This window comes from Passer montanus, unplaced genomic scaffold (assembly GCF_014805655.1).
Source record: "Passer montanus isolate IOZ18808 unplaced genomic scaffold, ASM1480565v1 scaffold93, whole genome shotgun sequence".
Classification (NCBI taxonomy): Eukaryota; Metazoa; Chordata; class Aves; order Passeriformes; family Passeridae; genus Passer; species Passer montanus.
Window position 1 is genome coordinate 2392545 of NW_024374701.1, and position 18731 is coordinate 2411275.

Here is an 18731-nt window from a genome sequence, read left to right on the forward strand (position 1 = left end):
GTGGTATATTTTTCTGTTCTGCAAAATGTTTCAGAATATGTGTCCTCCACAGCCAAGGATGTCTTTTAACCCCTTTGAAGTGTCCAGATTCAAAATTAAGTTTAGGTTTATGGCATAAATCTCTTAAACCTCCTGTCACTTTGTCAATATGGAAATGAGGAACTTAGGAGAAAAGTTACATATGTCGGCTCAGCCGTAAGGTACCACACTGGGAACGCTTCACTGTGACTTTGTTTGGGTGGCTAAATGGCCTTATTCATTTGAATTTTTCATTTTATTCTTCTGCCATAGTAAATAGCTCACAGAAGGTGTTGGAGAGTGTGATGACAACTTGTTTTGTGCCCCAGGCCCCTGCGTAGTGCCAACAGGAGCGCAGAAATAACATCACCTGTAAGCTGATGTCCAGGTTTGGGTGTCGTGAGTTGGAAATAACTTTGAACCCCAGAGCAGCCCAGAGAGCAGGTGAGATGCCCTGTGGCCACAGCTCAGGTTGGCCTTTGGTGTCTCCCTGTTGATAGATGTTGGTCAGATCTGGTGAGTTCAGGGTCTGCCCTGGGTTTATTTAAACTCATGTTGTGGTTTGAACCTGAAGCTACAACTGTTTGTAAATCAGAAGTATTTTTACTGTTGAAACAATGTTCTTAGAAAATTTTTTAAACTTATTTTCACAGCTCTTCGTTTCCAGCTGTTAGCTGTCTAACACTGGAGCTGGCACTTGCCTCATAAAGAAGCATTGCAAGCATTTGTGTTACTCCAGCAATTCCTTATCTGAAATACTGAGGATTGGAACTCTGTGGATATTGGAAAACTGTGTTACCATGCTGTGATTTGCATAGCTTTAATAGATTTTGCAACAGTCAGATTTTACTACAAATTCTGTAACAAAATACAGGCGAGACAGGTGTGTCTGGTATGAATCAGTATTTACTTTCTCTGGCCTTTGCAGAGGGAGGGAACCTGAAATGAGGGAGCATGAAAACTATTGTGTAGATGAGCCCCTATTTAAACTGTGGTGTTGGACACTGCTTAAAATGGAGTTATTTGTTATCAGACATTGGCAGACGGTCGGGGGCATTGGAGGATGGCATCTTTGGGGTATTCATGAACCTTTTCATCAGTCTGTATTTGTACACAAGTGCGGGTAGTGTGTCCACAGTTGTTCTCTCAGTGAAAAATCTACTAAAAATAGGGTATTCTTCCATTCAGACATCAAAACCTGATCTCTAATGTGAAGTGTCATGCTGTAGGAATAGTAAAAAAGCTTTTACATGAGGAAGTTCTTTCTATGAGCTGTTTCTTATAGTGGATGTAATGCAGCAAAAAGAAAAAGGACTTGAGTCACTTTCTGCTTTATTGAATTACCTTTGGGTGGCAGGAAATTCATTTGAAATCCTTATTTCCTGCCTTTTGGCATATATATATATTTTTTTTTTCTATTTGAACTATGTTCTTAAGAGGTCTGCTGCTCTTCCTGGTGTGCAGGGCTGCAGAGATGTTGGATATTAAGGACAGAAACTGTGTTTTCAAAAAAACCACCCAGTTCTTCAGCAGAACTTGGTGTTACCTAAAGAATTTGAAATTGGGACACAAGAAGTGGGTGCTCACTTCAGACTGAAGTGATCTGAAAAGATTCGGCATTTGTTGTTATTTGGCAGTCTAAGTTATAAATGCCGAATGCAAGGCTTTTCTCAAATTCTAAATGCAAACTGCAAGGCTTTTCTTATTTTTAATGAATAAGTGGAGGTAAAAATAAAATCTGCTTTTTGAGGTAACAATGTGGACTTGGTTCAAATGCAGAAAATTTGACCAATGCCTGCAAACTTAGCTGGACCTCAGTGCTGTGGCAAATTATGTTGAGAAGCAGAGAATATTTGGAATTTTTCTGTGCAAAGACTATTCTTAACCAGCATGCTGGACTTGCACCGTTATTTTTTAGAGTAACAAATGATGCAGTTAGCCCTCTCCAGTCAGACCCTCCTGGCACCGTAAACCTTCTGGGTGCCCTGCACTGGGCAGGTGAGGATGTGCTGCCTTGGCTTCACCTGATTGCTCTGACAGTGCCTCTGGGAAAGCCTCGTTAAGTCTCTTAGTAAGAATTTAAACTGGCAGGTAAAGACAAGCTAATCTCTATTCATCCCATGATTTATTTGAACAGCAAGATGTCTGTTTCCTTTTCTTTGCTGTTGCTGTAGATCTGCCAATGGGCACTGAACAATGAATTTGGGAATTTAAATGGATTTATTTAGTAGCAATCAAGTGCTCGCTATGTAATTGCTGACTGATTCTGACTCAATATGAAGAGTAAAATTGCGAAGGATCTTGACTCCATTCCAGTCGCAGTTTTATGAAATGATTAATGTGGTTAGAACAGGTGCCTGCTGTCAGATTTGCCCAATGTAATTCTTACGCTTGTAGGTTCAGGGTGGGTTTTTATCACCTAGCTGAGTGTTTTATTACATTGGTCAGTTGATATATAACATATACTGGTATTCAGACAAAAATGTAACCTTTTAAAACTCTTACCCTCAGGTTTGTGTGTGTCCTGCAAGTGAGGAGAAAAGGGAGTGCTTTAAAAAGTCTATGTGGGTAACAAGCTCTGTGCTCTAATGATCATGTAGCATTTCAGAGAGATTACTGCAGAACTTATACAGTCACACAAGAATGATAGGAAAGGAATGATGCAATAAATACAGGAACAAACTCTGTGCTGTTAGTTTGGGTGTTCCTGTTGGGGTGCACAGCCATAGCTGCCTCTGGTTGATTGCGAATTGTGAACAGAAATTGGATTTGGATGTGCTTTCAAAGCTGTCTCTTTATTTGAAGTGCTTTCTTTCGAGGATTCCATTTCTGTGTCAGTCTTTAATTTAGGGAGCTCTTTAAGCAAATATAAATGACTCCAGCCTTTGGAGACAGCTCCATACAGATGTTGGTTGGCAAGTTTCCCTAGTGGAATGCACTGCAGTCTGAATGCATTGGAACTTCTGTTCTTGTAACTGAGGACTCTTTCTGCCTCATGACCTAAACAACATTATTATTTTGCTTACAGCAATCACCTTGTGCCAAACGTGGTTACACAAACATTAAGTTACAGAATTGTGGAATTGTTAAGGTTGGAAAAGACCTTTAAGGTCACCAAGTCCAGCCATCAACCAGCACCGCAAAACCATGTCCTCATTTAAAAAATGTTTTTTAAACACCTCCAGGGATGGTGACTGCAGCAGTTCTCTGGGCAGTCTTAATTGAAGCAGCGCAACTGGTGCAAGTTAGTCACTTAATTTAATGGCGTATCAGCCAGACAGTTGTCACAGACATCTGCTGGGGAGCAGTTGTTTGCTGCCCTGTTCTCTAGACTTTGATTCTTGTTCACTGCTGAAATGTTTATTTTGTCATTTATTGTACTTGGAGAAGGTCTAGTAGGTATCTTTGAAGATGGCCATGAGTGATTGTACCATTTGTACCCTCACTACAGCCATGGCCCTGCAGGATTTTCTAAAATCAGATGGTTTAGGTTTTTGAAGTATGTTTGTACATGGCTTATGCTGGAAATCATAGAGTGAAAATGAAGTTACTGTGGATTTGTTGCCCATGATATTTTTCTTGCTTTGAGTAGTTCTCGTTTATTGTATAGAGTAGAGAAAGAAGTTTGCTCTGAAGTTAAAAATAATTGGAAATACAGCTGTGGTGTTCCCTGTGTGGAATGACCTCTCCATAGGTGAGGAAATACTGACACATGCCAGCTAGAGCTGGATTCGTTATACAATTGACCACTGAAAGAGCAAGTTTTCTTTTAATGTTCAGTAAATTCTGATTATGAAAATCAAATTTATCCTTTTAATGAATAGGTTATTTGCCCATTTTTAATCTGCCAATCTCTTGAACGCAGGTGTTCTGAACACTTTATTGCAAAAGTATCTCTTGAAAGAAGATCACCATATTGCTGTTACATTGGGGTGGTTGTATGCATGGCCAGGAGTTGGACTTCATGATCCTTGTTGGTACCTTCCAGCTCAGGATATTCTGTGATTCTGTGAAGGTTTATGTTTTAATAGCTGTTGGTTACCAGCTTCTTTTTCCACATGCTGTCATCCTCCATTGAGACACTTCTGTTGCTAACTACAGATAGATAAGAAGAAGAAATGCTGAGAAACAGATGTTGCAAAACCAAGTTCCCAGCTGTGTGCTAGCAAAATGAATATCATTGTGATTAGTTAACAATTCCTTGGCAGGCAGAGGCATACATAAAACAGTAAATACAGCATGCGGAAATAATAATATTAATTTAGGGAAAAAAAGAAGAAATTTCTGAACATTAAACATTGGCAGCATCAGTTCAACCACCTGTGTTCCTGAAGAGCTGACTGTATTGTGGTAAGTTACACCAAGGTCAGCCGAGCTGATTTTAGAACTGGTTTTAGACATGTTTTCCTGCAAACTGATGATGGGGAAGCGCGTGGATTTTCAACTTAAGTGCTGCATCAGTAATGAGGAGAAGTCTGTCAGCCTCAGCTGGCTGGGTTTGTTAGAAATTCCAATGACTGTGCCAAATAGTGAGGTGAGTGCCTCTGGCAGCTGTGGCTGTCAGTAGGATCCTGCACCACTCCCAGACATGCATTGGAGTCAGCACCTCTGGTGTATTTTTGCCAGGCTGGTTGCTGTGACCTGGGTTTCTGCAGGGAAGGGCTGTGGTGGGGTGTGCCAGCACTGCCTGGGCAAGTCCAGCGTGCTTGTATTTCACTAGAAAGCAGCTGGATCTCAGAGGCTGAGCAGTTCCTCTGTTGCTGGCATCCAGCTCCTCATGTGTACTCCTTGGAGAGAGCACTCTTTCACAGTTAATTGAAAATCCTGGGTTCCATAACTAAAATAAGTCTTATTAAATGAATAGTGATGAAATAATAGAATATCTTGTGCAAACAGAAAGAGAAATTCCTTTCATTTTTTATATTATGTGATGATTAACTGAGCACGTATGGAAATGGTTTTCTCTTACTTGATTACTTAAACAACAGCCTGTGATAAAGATTGTAAACAGACGCTTCCCTGCAAAATTGGGTTATAATAGAAATGGAGTTCATGCAGTGACACCAGAGGGATTCATAGGTGTGACAGGTCAATGTGGATCAATGTCTCTGCTCTTTGTGGGATGCTGTGCTGCACACTGGTGTGCCCCTGGCTCTTGGGTGTTGCATTAGACTGAGTAAAGCATCCCCTGGGGTAGAATTGCCATGTGAACTGTGTGAGTCAAGCACTGACATTAGTCATGGCTGATGCACATCTGGAGTTCCAGTGATTTCACTGACTGCCTGTGTTGTGCAGTGAGCTCTGTGGGGGGGATTGTTTTCCAAATTGTGAAACGTCCCTAATCAATAGTGCTGTAACACAGCACTTCTGTGGGTTTGATCAGAGGAGTGCTGCCCTGGCACAAATATCTTGGTGATTTCGGGTTCCTGTGAGTCCTTCAGAGTGTGGTGAGTCACAGCAGTGCAATCTGCAGCCTGAAGCATCAGCTGTCCCTTGGGAATGCTGCAGCCCACCCTGCAGCAGTGCTGGGTTTTCCCAGGCTCCTTGAAAAGCTGGTTGCAGGAAGATCTAATTCCTTCATAAAGGTTGCATAATGACTCATGTTTGTCGGAGCAGGAATTGCTCCTTTACCCTTGTGCTCAGGGGGCCTCTGTGGTGGTGGGACCTTGGGGGCGTCTCATGGGAAAGTGGCATTGAGAAGCCACTAAAATGCCCTTGGGTGACATTCTTGTATGGGAATGATGTATTACAAAAGGGTTACACTTGTAGGCAGTGCAAAGCAGCGATGTTCAGGATGGGGCTGGTATTTAAAAACCCAATTTGCTGTTGTGTGAATTAGTTTATAGGTCCAGCTACAACGGTCCACATGCTGTTGCTCACTGACACAGCTAGAGGACACCTCTGCTGGGAACATTTTCTGTTTTCCATGGTGGATGGTCACCCCACAGGTTTGTCTGCTCAAAGGAGAACAGGCATGCAGCATCTTTGTCAACAGAGTATCTTTGTCAGACTCCTGGCCTGCCAAACTCAGTACTGAAATAGGTTAGTGGGCCTAGAAATTATGCAGAGTGTAATTGCATATCTTGCTTCCTATTGAAAGCAGACTAAAAATAAACCTGTCTGTGATTTGCATAAATTCTGTTCTGATCCGAACACTCAAAAAAGGTCTTGGCATGTGAACACGTACCCTTCTGTTGGGAAAGCAGTGCCAACTCTCAAGTAGATTAAATGGCTTGTGTAACAGGGAGCAGCTGCAAGGACATTTTTCTTTGGGGATGTGATTGAAGCGTGTTATTCTGTAGAGCTGCACGCTGCTTAAGCAATGAGATGCGGTATGTTAGACATACGTCACTGCTGAAACGTGATGCACTCTCTGGACAGACAGAAGGATTAGCAGTTTCTGCCAAACACTATGACAGGTTAACCTGCACAGGTGCCCTGTGTGCAGTCCCTTGTTGTGGTATGACATGGAATAATATTAAATTGAATTTGCACGTAAGCTGGAGATTTCCGAAGGGAAGCATTAATATTAGAATAGTCTGGGGACTCAAGTAACATTTTGTTCAGTTGGATATGTTAATTGTGCTTTCCAGACCAAATGGGTTTGTTTGCTGTCTCAGTAAAGCATTTTCTCTAGTGTGAATAAATTAAAATCTCACACTGTAAATTTAAGGGAATGAATAGAAGTTTATTTGTGAAAAACAAGCCATAGTTAACCCTAGGAAAATCATCTCCATTGTTCAGGTTACTTGTCTTTGTTTTGGTACTCCACTTTTCAATTAAGAGTAGACTAAATGATTTATGTGTTACTGTAACCTGTGACAGCTACAGACGACTCATTTCATGGTTGTAAGCCTCTGTATTCGACTTCACAGTACAAGTGTAGCAGTGACAGATACTACTTACCCAAAATAGCCTCTGTAGTGTATTGAGCTGCACAGTGATTAAAACTTAGCAAGGCCTTGAGTGCATAATTAAGAAGTTTTACTAAAGTGCTATTGTTAAAACAATTTTGTGTTTTAATTTTTTTATGTGTCTTTGTATTACAAGTTCTGATTGTTGTTTTGATCTTTTAGAGTGTTGTAACATCTTTTTAACATGTTTGAACCCATTGATGTGTTGCCGTACCAGCTCCATCACTTGCATGGTGGTTTGAGTAGATCATGATCAGGAAATGGCCTCGCATTACACTGGGGGCAGGGTTTATATTAGGTGTTGGGACATTATTTTTTATGGGAAGGGTTGTAAAGCTTTGGAACAGGCTGCCCAGGGAAGTGGTGGAGTCACTATCCCTGAAAGCCTTCTAGGAAACATCATGTCGATGTGGCACTTGAGGGCATGGTTTAGTGGTGAACATAGTGGGTGCTGGTTGATGGTTGGACTTGATGACGTTAGAGTTCTTTTCCAACCTTGACAATTCCATGTTATGTTCTGGTCAGTGTATTTGATTAATCTGCTGTTGTGGTGTCAAAAGCCTGTTTTCTCTTGTGCTTTATGTCCCTTTGTCACTTCGAGAGTCATAATTAGATCTTGCGAATCACATTTGGTTTTTGTGAGTGGTCTCAAGCTCCCAGGCTCAGTGATTTTTCCATGCATCCCTGTAAATCCTTTTCTCTGTCTCAAATCTGACAGTGGCAGAGGCTCACAGGGTGCAGTTTATCTGGATTCTTGTTCTTTACCATCACTGTCAATGCATCTGACTTGAAATGGAAATCATGGGCCAGTTTACCCCATTTTTGAAAATACAGTAAATCTTTATAAATAGGCAAAACATTGTTAATCTGTTCAGTGTTTTTTCACTTCTTAAGAAAATATCAAATTAAAGGGAAGAAAGTCTCCGTATATAATAAAAAAGGTCAAACTTCCCCTTTGTAAAGTTCTTTTGCATTTTTCTTCCCTACTGTTAAGTTGAAGGAAATAGTTATGTTTGCATTTTATTTGAAACCCGTTCATTACTTTAAATTACTTGAGTTCTGTGTATATCCTTCAGTGTCTGATCTTGTATCAGAAACAGCTGCACAGACCTTTGAGCCTTGCTGTTCTCCTATTTAATAATAGACTATTAAAATACTTGGCATTATCAGAGTAAACCCTGGTCACTGGTATTTCTCCTGACTGTATTCCCATGGTTAATGGATTTTTGTGTGTGTGTGATGTATTACTGTAATAATATCTAATGCTAGTGTGTGTGAAGCTGGAGTCTGAAAGTTGGAACTACTTTACTAAAAATCATTTTCATTTAAAAAATCCTTAAGGTTGTAGGCAATTCATTAGGCTGTGCAAGATTTTTTGCTGCCAGTGCAGGGCATAAAACCAACTTAAAATCCTGCCTTTCTGTGAAAATCATGCACAGGCTGAGAATGTTACAGATGTAACAAGATACAGAGAAGAAAAGTAGAGGTCCGTGCTAGAGATGTGTAACTGAGTAGTATTGCTGCCCTACATAGGGATTTCCAAATGCTGCTGGTCTCAATTTCCTACTTTTTCCTTAGTTCTGAAGTGGTGAATGACCACACCCGGCCATGTGCTGGCTGGGGATGCCCTGCAGAGATATGGCTGTGTCCCAGGAGCAGATGGAAGGGAAGGGGCAGGCATCTGCCCGGAGCTCTGCTGGTGCTCTCCCTGCTTAGAATGTGTTCTGACATGTGAGCTGAGTGCTTGTGTGTTTAGGTGATTTTAAAGAAAAGCTGTTTGTTGCTGCTTGTGCTTTGACCAGAGCTGCCCTCTGTGGGTGCAGGAGAGTGTCCCCCCACCCTGCCCATGGATACACTGGGGCAGGCAGGGAAATGAGCTCACGGTAGGTGGCAAAAGGTTAAGAACCTCTTGGTTTTGCAGTGCTGGATCACAGAATCCCAGAATGGTTCAGGTTGAAAGGGACCTTAAGGATCGTCTCATTACATAGGCAGGGACACCTTCCACTAGACAGGGTTGCTCCACGCCCAGTCTAACCTGACCTTGAACACTTTCAGTGACAGGGCAGCCACAGCTTCTCTGGAGAACCTGTGCTTAAGGCCTCAGCACCCTCATGGGGAGGAATTCCTTCCCTCTGGCGGTGGGAAGCCATTTGCCCTTGTCCTGCACTTCAGGCTTATTCTTCACTTCCAAGCTTCAGTGGTTCTGGTACATCTGTGAACAATGGCAAGTGTTAACTGGATACCAAGTGCTATTTTCATACACCGCCCAAATGGCACTGACAGCTCTAGCTAGATTTTTTTTCATGGCAGATCAGGAACCCACCCATAGATACTCATGCTCTAGAGCCTTCTGTTACGGTTGACTTTTTCTATACAGATGGAACTAAAATCCAGGAGGATTGCATCCAAGCTCCCACTGTTTACATTTCACATGTCCCTCTCAGCTCCAGGTGTATTTTGAAATAAACAGTGCATGACTTGCCACTCCTTTTTGTTTCTCAAATACGTTTTGGTGACATGCCTTTCAAAGGATACTTTAGTTATCTTCAGAACTTGAAATGCTTTAATGATAGAATTTCATGAGCAAACACAATCATATTAGTTTTCCACTGGTTTACTTAGAGTGGCTAGGATTATTGGGAGAATCTTTACAACCCTGTAAGATTTCAAGGAAACAGCACAGAATGCTGGAATATTCAAGAATGTGGAATGAGAAACTTTGTCTCTCTGAATTGGTCACCGCCTCAACTGAGGATGTGTAGGCATTATTCTGTCAAGGCCAGTGTTGAATACCTCTTAGTTTTTCGTAATGAGTGATCTAAATCCGGAGGCCTAAAAAGTCAAAATTCATAGTTATTGGTGGTTCTGGAGTCGATTTTCTTACTGACAAAAGTAAGAAAATCCCCGAAGTCAACTGGGTTGTACATTCTGTAATGGACTTTGTGGTATAACCTTATTTCCTTAATCTTGATAAACAGGTTTTCATTTCTTTCACTAGTATTGTAAACACCCTGTCAGTATATTGAGCAGTCTGGTAAATGATTTATTAATACTGTAATGAGCAGAAATTACCCTGAGTCCATAAAGGGGCCAGGATCTCTTTTCCCACATGGGTCACTGGTCCAGGCATGGTTGTCACCTCACCTCCCAAAGTGGCCTGGATTTTCTTAGGGAACTCCTCTTTTCCACAGGCCGAGTCCCAACTTGGATTCCTACCTTCATTACCTGGGAGGAAGACTGGGAGGTGTTCAGTGTGAGCATGCCATGGAGCCCTTGGTGGCTTGGGACACAAGCTGCCAGGCATTGCTGCTAGTCTCAGCCTTTCTCCTCAAAAATCCCAGGGCTGTGGGCCCCCTTTCCTGAAGAAAAAGCATGCTTCTGCACAGGAATCTATCTATGCTTCTAACCCACAAAATGAGGAAGCACCTGCTGACTGGGTTGGACATTCTCAAAATGATCTAGTCTCTTTTCTGTGTTAGTTGTAATAATTTGAACCTCCCACCTTCTCCTTGTGCTGAGAGTGTAGGTGTGTATTTGCCAGGTCACAGTGTCACTTGCAGGTGAAGGATGGCAGGTACTGACAGCTGTGTCACCACTGGATCTTTCCAGCCTCTCCATATTTCATACAGTGATTCTCTTGCATGCTTGGAAATCATTCATTGTCCTCATTGAATGCATGTGTTCAGATGTGGAACTTATATGAAATCATCGTATGTTAATAGTTCCTGGGGAATATAATAAAGCTAATGTATTACACGCTAATTCTAGCTTGGTTTTCCTAACACTGCATCCCTGGTTTGTGGAGCTGAACATTTCTTTTGCTCAGTCACACCAAAAATTGCTTAATCTCAGTGGGTGTATTGACAGCCCAGTTTAATTAAACAGTAACTGTTTTCTACTTGATGAGCCTTGAGAATTCCTGTTTTAGTTAGACTGTGAGTGAAGCCATGGAGCTGCTTTATAGCTCTTAACATGTGTTTCACTGGAGTTTTCATAGTCGGTGGCCTATGGCTGCCACAGCTTATGTAACCTATCATAGAGCTAAGCGGAGCTGTTGGATATTCTGGGATTCTGTTCACAGTGTGGAATTCTGAATGTATGTGGTGATACTCTGGTTACATTTCTCCTCTGCTATGTTCTAAGAAAACAAAATTGCATTGCAGTATGTAATATCTGCAATTTTCACCCTGTGCTGTTCAAACTCCCCTGGGGAGGGGAGTGAGGAGACTTGGGGGGTGGAATTAAGGGGATCAGCAGGAGATGGCAGCAGATCACTGCGGGCTGGGCCGGGAGAGCTCCTCCCTGCCCGGTCCTCGACCTGTGGGGGCTGTTTTTTGGTGGATGAGAGGCTGGACATGCCCTGGCTACGTGCACTGGGACCCAGAAACCAGCCATAGCCCCAACCCCCTTTCTCCCCTTAATTTGTCTCCCTAACTCACAATGCTCTGTATTATTGCAGTGGCACTTGAGCCTTTTTTTTTTCCTGCAGTCACTTAATTCTCCTCCCCCAACTCCAGTGTGCATATCCTCATCTAAACAGGTTATTTTGGTTAATTTAAATTAAAACTGAAAACAAGAGGCTTGTGCCTGTTCATCTGGCAGAACCTGAGTGGTATAAAGTATATAATTCCTCTCGACTGGTCCCTTTGTTGCCCGTGTTATCCTTTAGAAGTGGCTCAGCAGCACAGCAAACACCAACCCATCATTTATCAGGTCATTTTGGAGAGGCTGGTACATGAGGTTTTCTTAAAAGCCTGCGTGAAGCAATGTAAAAGAAGCATGTTCAGCTCCTGGCAGGAAAATAATCTGACTTTTGCCAGAGGTTGCCTAAAGCATCCTTACTATTACTTTATTTTTTGCTTTCTAATGCACACCATTCTCTATGTGAATTTCTGTAACTTTTTCCTCTGCCCACTATTTTGTTTGACTTTTCTCTGTTTTCCCTAGGCAATCCTGTCAGTCTTCAATTTAGTCATCTTGGTCTCACAGTATAGTGTAGTCTCTAAGCTTTTAATATTAAAATTAACCCCTCAATATTGGTGTATCCTTAGTAGCAGCCTTGCCTTTATTTTGTCTTTAAACTGAGTTGATATTTATTGAAAAGGGTTTATAAGCTTTTAAAATTTTAAACATGAAGAGGGAAAGATCAGTGAGTAAATAAAGTCTGTAATTCTACACCCAGAACAGATTCTCACATATTGTCTGATTTTTCCAATGTGCAGTACTCTGAAAGTAGCTGATGAACAGATCTATCTGCCTCAGCAAAATGCAAGTGTATTGATCTGCCTAAGTGAAATATGCTGCGATTGCTGAAGTGCATATCTGGCTTTGACAAGGAAATGAATGGACCATTTTAGCAGCAAAAATTTTTTTTTAATGTTGAGGAACTATCTTGTCTACAAAGAATAAAGTAATTTGTACTAACAAATGGAAAATACTTTTCTTTCTGGAGATTACCCCATTTGTTTCTGTATTCCATGACATGTTGTGCTCATTATGCTGCAGGAAGCAAATCCAAAGTTTTATGAGGAACAGTTCATGCTGGTAAAGCAGGGAATTGAGGTATGGACTGTGGAGTTGCTGTGACTTCCTAGGAAGGGTTTGGGTGGAGAACTGCATTAGTGGGAATTGCTGTTGCTTGTGTGACTGCTGGACAGCCACAAGGACAATGCTGAGGTGGTGTCCTAATACTGCAAAATTTTTTTTTGTGTGTTTGGAAGTAATTTTTGAATAAATGACGCTGTTAAAGGAGGTGAGAAGTTGACTTCATTTGGAGTTCAGGATTTGTGTTCAGCACAGGATCTGCTGCTTGTTCAGAGGGTGTGCTGGGCTTATTCTCTCCTTATCTGAGAGTTTAAGGTGATTTTGTGTGTTTTGCTTAATCTGTGGACATCACTGACCTCACTGAAGGGCTGATAGGTAGTCTTGGTTCCACTTTGAAATACTCATCAAGACCCAGTTTTGTTTGGAGGGAAGAGGGTGTGGATTGAAATTCAGTTTGTTGTTGGTGAGTGGTGGTTGCTGAGGTCATGTTCAGGAGTTGAGAACAAGATGTGGAATGCCCTCACCTTGGCTAAAAGGGAAGGGAAAGTATAAACTTGCCACAACCAAAACATGCAGCCAGTTTTGCAGAAGTGACACATGTTGGGAAAACTTGGTTAGTCGTGGGAGGGTTTTGATGGTTTGGGATTTTTTCCAAATTTGACATATATGTAACTACAATAATTGATTGAAGATGTAGGTGAATGGGCCTTGTATGAGGACTGCTGTGGGGGTCTGTGATCTGTTTGAGGTGGTCTCCTCAGCAACTTTGAGCTCACAGGCTTCAAAGGCTCCTATCAGCAATACTTCTGAGGCAGGTTTATGCATTTCATAACCTGTTGGTGATGTAATTTTACAGGAGCAGTTGTCTGTTCCAGCCTTTTTCCCTGCTGTTGTGCTACACCAGTATCCATCTGCTGCTGCCCATCTCCTGCTCTAGGTTTGGAGACAAAGGTTGAGCTTTTTCCCTAAAGCCCTGAGTGTTCTGCTGTAGTACGTAACTTAAATTTACCAAGGTCACTGAACCCTATTTACTGTGTTTTCTGGAAGGCTGACAGGGTACAAAAGATTGGTTTGTACCCTCCTGTCTGAAGGATGAGGCAGTAGTACAAGAACTCAGTTATTTGTGTGCTGGAGGGCCATGGTTCTCCAGTGATTTGACAGATTCACTAATGATACCTGACAGAAGTATTGCAAAGGAATAATTGTAAAAAAACCCAACTATTACACAATGTTTTTAAAAAGGAAATATTTTCTTTTTATTATTTGAAGAATGCAAGCTCCCATGTAACAAAATATTGAAGTCAGGTGACTGGTGAGAAGGTGTAAATTGAATGGAAACTACTTCAAAATACAGTGAAATAGTTTCTTGTCTGTAGAGACTTTGAATTTTGGTAATAGGTTTTGTATTTTAATACTTTATATTGATTTTCAAACAATTCCAGAATATTGTCACTGTCTTGTTCGGAAGATGAGGGGGAATGGTTGTTAGTCACCTCTGCTTAAAACCACTGTGCCAGAAGAAATTCTTCCCTGTGATGGTGGTGAGGCCCTGGCACAGGGTGCCCAGAGAAGCTGTGGCTGCCCCATCTCTGGCAGCATTCAAGGCCAGGTTGGATGGGGCTTGAAGCAGCCTGGGATAGTCGAAGGTGTCCCTGCCCATGGTAAGGGGTGAAACAAGATGAGCTTTAAGGTTCCTTTCTGACACAAACCATTCTGGGATTCTGTGATTTGATAGCACAAAATGGTATTTTCCATCAAGGCTGTTGTATTTAAAACAACACAACTCTTCCAATTCCATGCTTTCTCTGAAACTTCCATAGCAGTGAAACACAATTCTTATTGTGAGATCCCACTTTACAAATTATTCTAATTTATTCTTTTTTTTTTTTTTTTTGGTAAGGAAAAGTCATCAACAAGGACTTGCGCCACTACCTGAGCCTTCAGTTCCAGAAGGGCTCGATAGACCACAAACTGCAGCAAGTGATCAGAGACAATCTCTATTTGAGAACCATCCCTTGTAAGTATGTAAAGATCAGCCTCATTTCATCTGTTCCTGCTAACTCCCACGTAATTTGTGAGTTTGAAATGCCCTCTCTCTTAATATGATTTAGTTTTACCTTGTAGTGGAGACTTCTGGCTTTGCAACAGTAGCTTTGCATCTGAAGTTGATATGAATTGGTGCAGCCAGTATGGACTGAAAACCGGCAAAAACTTGAGAATTCAAAGTTCAGATTGTTTCAGTAATATCTGTGTGTTGCTCTTCACAAGTTTGTCAGTAGTTGTTAGAGTGATCCCAGCCACCACAAGAAATAAATCTTTCTCAGCATGATCAAGCCGTGCCAAAACATCCTGAATTTTGTCAATGTGTTGGGGTTTTTTCTTCACAAAGAGCAAACTGAGACCTTGAGTGTCAAGTGCATTTGGCAGAGCAGGGCAGTTGCCAGGAGGGTGGGAGGAGGGGTTGGGTGCAGAAGGGGTGACAGTGGCAGAATGTACAGGCAGATCTTTTGCTCATCCTGAGAAGACTGATTAAAGAGGCTCATCGTTGGCTGTTTAAATATTCATTGCACTAACGTTTTTGTATCTACAGGAATTCCGCTGTCTTCTTTCTGAGCACACCTGACAGTTTGTGGCTTTCTTAAACTGCATTTCACTATTACTAGCTTTTATTTACTGGCTCTTTTTCATGCTGCTGCCTGAAAAAAATGATACATGCTTTTAAAATGCTATTAGGTTGTAGGCAGTAATGAATAGTAATGAATCAGTCAGGAGAGCTTTAATTAAGCTGTTGTAACTATGGGAGGCCTGTTTTCATATACAAAACACTTTGAGAACCTCTGCATTAACACAGCAATTTACTGATGAAGTTTACTTACAGCCAGGAGTTGGAGTGTGGTTGAATTACTGAATTGTAGGTTAAAAAATAAATTCTGTGCTGAGTTATGGATTTGGTGGGCCAAAAATCAAATGTGCTTAGTCATGATGACCTCATTGAAAATTAGAGAGTTGATGCTGGTGGAAATAGGGAAAGATGCAGCCTCCTACAGCTGGGTTAAAATAAAATACCACAGCTGTTCCCAGAATCCCAGACTGGAATTGCGTGGCCCAGGTGTTGTCAGCTGCCACAAATGTTGTTTTTGGTTCAATGACCATAAGAAAAAATTCTCTTTTAATTGCCACCTCACCTAGCTGCTTCTCTCCTCCTCCCCCCAATACCAGAAGTGTTGTTCCTGTGTAAAGTGAACAATAATGTATAAAAACTGGCTCAGTTTTTATACATTATTGTTCCCTTGCTCACCAGTTGTTTTAACTCTTACTGGAGCGACATCATCTTTGTATAAAGATTTGAAAATACATTGTTTTTACTGAACTGTACAGCAGGCGGCATTTGGTAACAAACAGCACTTAAGTGTCTTATAAGAGTGTTTTCTTTGTCTTTGCAGGCACTACAAGGGCTCCCAGAGATGGGGAGGTCCCTGGGGTAGACTATAATTTCATTCCTGTTGAGCAGTTTAAAGCATTGGAAGAAAGTGGAGCCTTACTAGAAAGTGGAACATATGATGGTATGTCAGTGATGTTTAATGGAATGGGAATAAGGACCCAGTACTTGTGTCCAGGATCTTAGTCCAAGGGTAGCTCCTTGTGGTACCAGTTTTCTTGCTTACTTGATGGTCATGACAGGAGTAGAGAGACAATAGTCTATTTTTAGGTTACTGTGAAGAGGAGGAGCGATCTTGTTTTAAAGCTTTCTCATAATCTGCAGATTGTCCTTTCAACCACTCTTAATCCCACCAGATTATTTTCACTGCTGCATTTTTGGGCAGCATTCTAAAAAGGTTTGTCTGTGCCTGTTAAAAATATAAGAGAATTTAGTCAATTTTGTGTACATGTCAGAGAACAGTGCCATGTTCTTCTCTCAGATGTGCATCAAGAGACACAACGCAAGAGAAATTCTGTCCCAGCAGGGAATCAAAAGCATTTTTCAGTGAAAAGCTGAACAACACTAGACCAGATTGTCCAAATCTGTATGAAAGTTGGTTTTGTTAATTGTGGTGAGGAAAAACATGGTAATGAAGATGGTGAAAAAAAGAAGAACATATATCAAAAGTAGACAATCCTGTGAAAGGCTCTGTGCCTCTTGTTTTCCTTATCCCACACTATCTGTTAATATTGTCCAGTCTGTGGAAATCTCCTAAGCAAATTTAGGCTAAACTAGTAGTTTCTTTTTTTTTTATTCCTGAGCTGCACTGTATCTGGCTCTCCTCTCTCTGAGCCTTGCCCTTGCTTGATATTTGCAGAAGGGTTTTCCTTCTATATGTATTTACATGGTCAAAACCATATCCAGGCTCCAAAAGTTAGCCCAGCAGGAATTCTGGGAAGCTTCCTTGCTTTGTGCTCAATTCCCTAATAAAAATCATATGAGCAGTCAGGAGAAAGGTCAGTTGCTGAAATTCTTTTCCAGAAAACAGCAGATCATTCCTTTGTATTTTAGATTAAAATATTGAAGGAAAAAATTGTTCCTTTTTCTGAAGTAAAAATATCAACATATTGATATGAAGGTGTTGATATTAAGCCATATCAACATCTTTGTTTTGCTAGTGTATTGTCAGTAGAAAATTGCAAGTTACTTGTTAACTGGTTTTATGGAAATAAATACCTCGTGTCTCCATAAAATTAATTTGCTTTTTGACGTCAGTATTTCTGTTGCTCCAAATCCATCTTTTTCTTTAGAAAACTTATAGCAGGATAAAAGTTTTCAGGTAACCTCTTGTTTTCTGACAACTAGTGCTGCATTAGCAAGAAGTCAGTGTATGAATAAATAGGCTTTGACTGTTGATTGGGCTTTGGTAGTGCTGATGTCTTCTTTGAGGCTTAAAAATTTCATCAAAATACGTTTGCGTGGGCACTAAACTGGTAACAGCCACTGCTAGAACCTTCAGCAGTATCAGTGCTTCAGTGACCCTGATTTCTGTCTCATTTTCAGGTAATTTTTATGGTACTCCAAAGCCTCCAGCAGAGCCCAGCCCCTTTCAGCCAGATCCAGTGGATCAAGTTCTTTTTGACAATGATTTTGATACTGAATCGCAGAGGAAAAGAACCACATCTGTCAGCAAAATGCAAAGGATGGAAAGTTCTCTCCCTGAAGAGGAGGAAGAGGAGGAAAAGGAAGCAGTTAATGGCAGCGGAGGGATAGGTTGGTTGACAAGGGGAGAAATTCCCTGGAGTATTGTATGAATGGATAAGGGCTATACAAAAAACATTCATGCTTCCTTAGTTTTGGTGAAGTATGAAGACAGTTTCTGTTCAGGCTGGTGCTTCTACTTGATTTTGCGATGACCTTTTAAAAAGAACCAGCTGTTCTCCCAGCCAGATGTGCAGTTGCATCATAAAATGCACTGCTTGGTCAAGAACATGTGGTGCTGGAAATGGGCCAGTTACACAAGCTGGAAGGAAAAATCTGTCCACTCTTGAAATAACAGAATCCTTCACAGAGTAGAATTCATACCCTGCAAATGTTACTCTGGAAAAGTATTTGTACACAGGAGATTTTAAGGAAGTGATTGGTTGAAGGAGCAACATTGGCTCATTCTGTAAAATTTTCAGATGATTTTGCATAGGGGAGCTATCACACAACCTGCAACCACCTAAGGGGGAGCTTGTGGAGAGAAACAAAACCAAGTGTGTTGAGGCTGGAGCAGTGGCCACCAGGACCTTTCTGGGATTGGCAAGATGCCCTTTTCCTTTTGCTTGGTTGCTGTTACTTTCCTTTTGTCATGGTTACTCATCTGGAGAGGGGAGAATTGGTGGTGGAGAGGAACTGTCACATTGCATTTGCAGCTGATCCTGTGTATGACTGTTTAGCACAGAGTTACACTGACCAGACCTGACCTAATCATGTAATCTTCAGGGCTGGCAACACCACAGAGGGGCCAGTGGTCAGGCTGGTGGTTGGGTGAAGGTCACGGACATCATCGTGTCACAGAGGGTATCAAGCATAACCTCGGTTCTGAAGGGTATAGGCTTCTATTTAAAGATTCCTGCAGGAATTTTTGGGATCTTTTTTCTAGTTGTGGCTTGTAGGAAGGTGTGGTTTATTTTACTGGCAGTTTGTGTCTTCTCGACATTTCCTTCTGATTCTTTGAGGAATATTAGTGGGATTTTTTTTTATTGCTTTATGGCATTACAAACACTGTTCTCTCTGTAGAAATGGCAACAGAGCATACTCAACTTGGATTTCTGCCAGTGTTGATTTTT

At 41.3% G+C, this 18731-nt stretch overlaps 1 protein-coding gene across 4 annotated transcripts in view; it reads left to right on the plus strand.

The window, feature by feature from the left end:
• MAGI3 (membrane associated guanylate kinase, WW and PDZ domain containing 3) overlaps positions 1-18731 on the plus strand; it is a 54035-nt gene that overhangs the window by 7993 nt on the left and 27311 nt on the right. For all 4 annotated transcript variants that reach the window (XM_039695808.1, XM_039695809.1, XM_039695811.1 and 1 more), the window contains exons 2-4: positions 14377-14493; positions 15920-16039; positions 17461-17670. In XM_039695808.1, coding sequence (XP_039551742.1) covers positions 14377-14493; positions 15920-16039; positions 17461-17670 — 447 coding nt within the window. The remainder of the gene's footprint in view (positions 1-14376; positions 14494-15919; positions 16040-17460; positions 17671-18731) is intronic.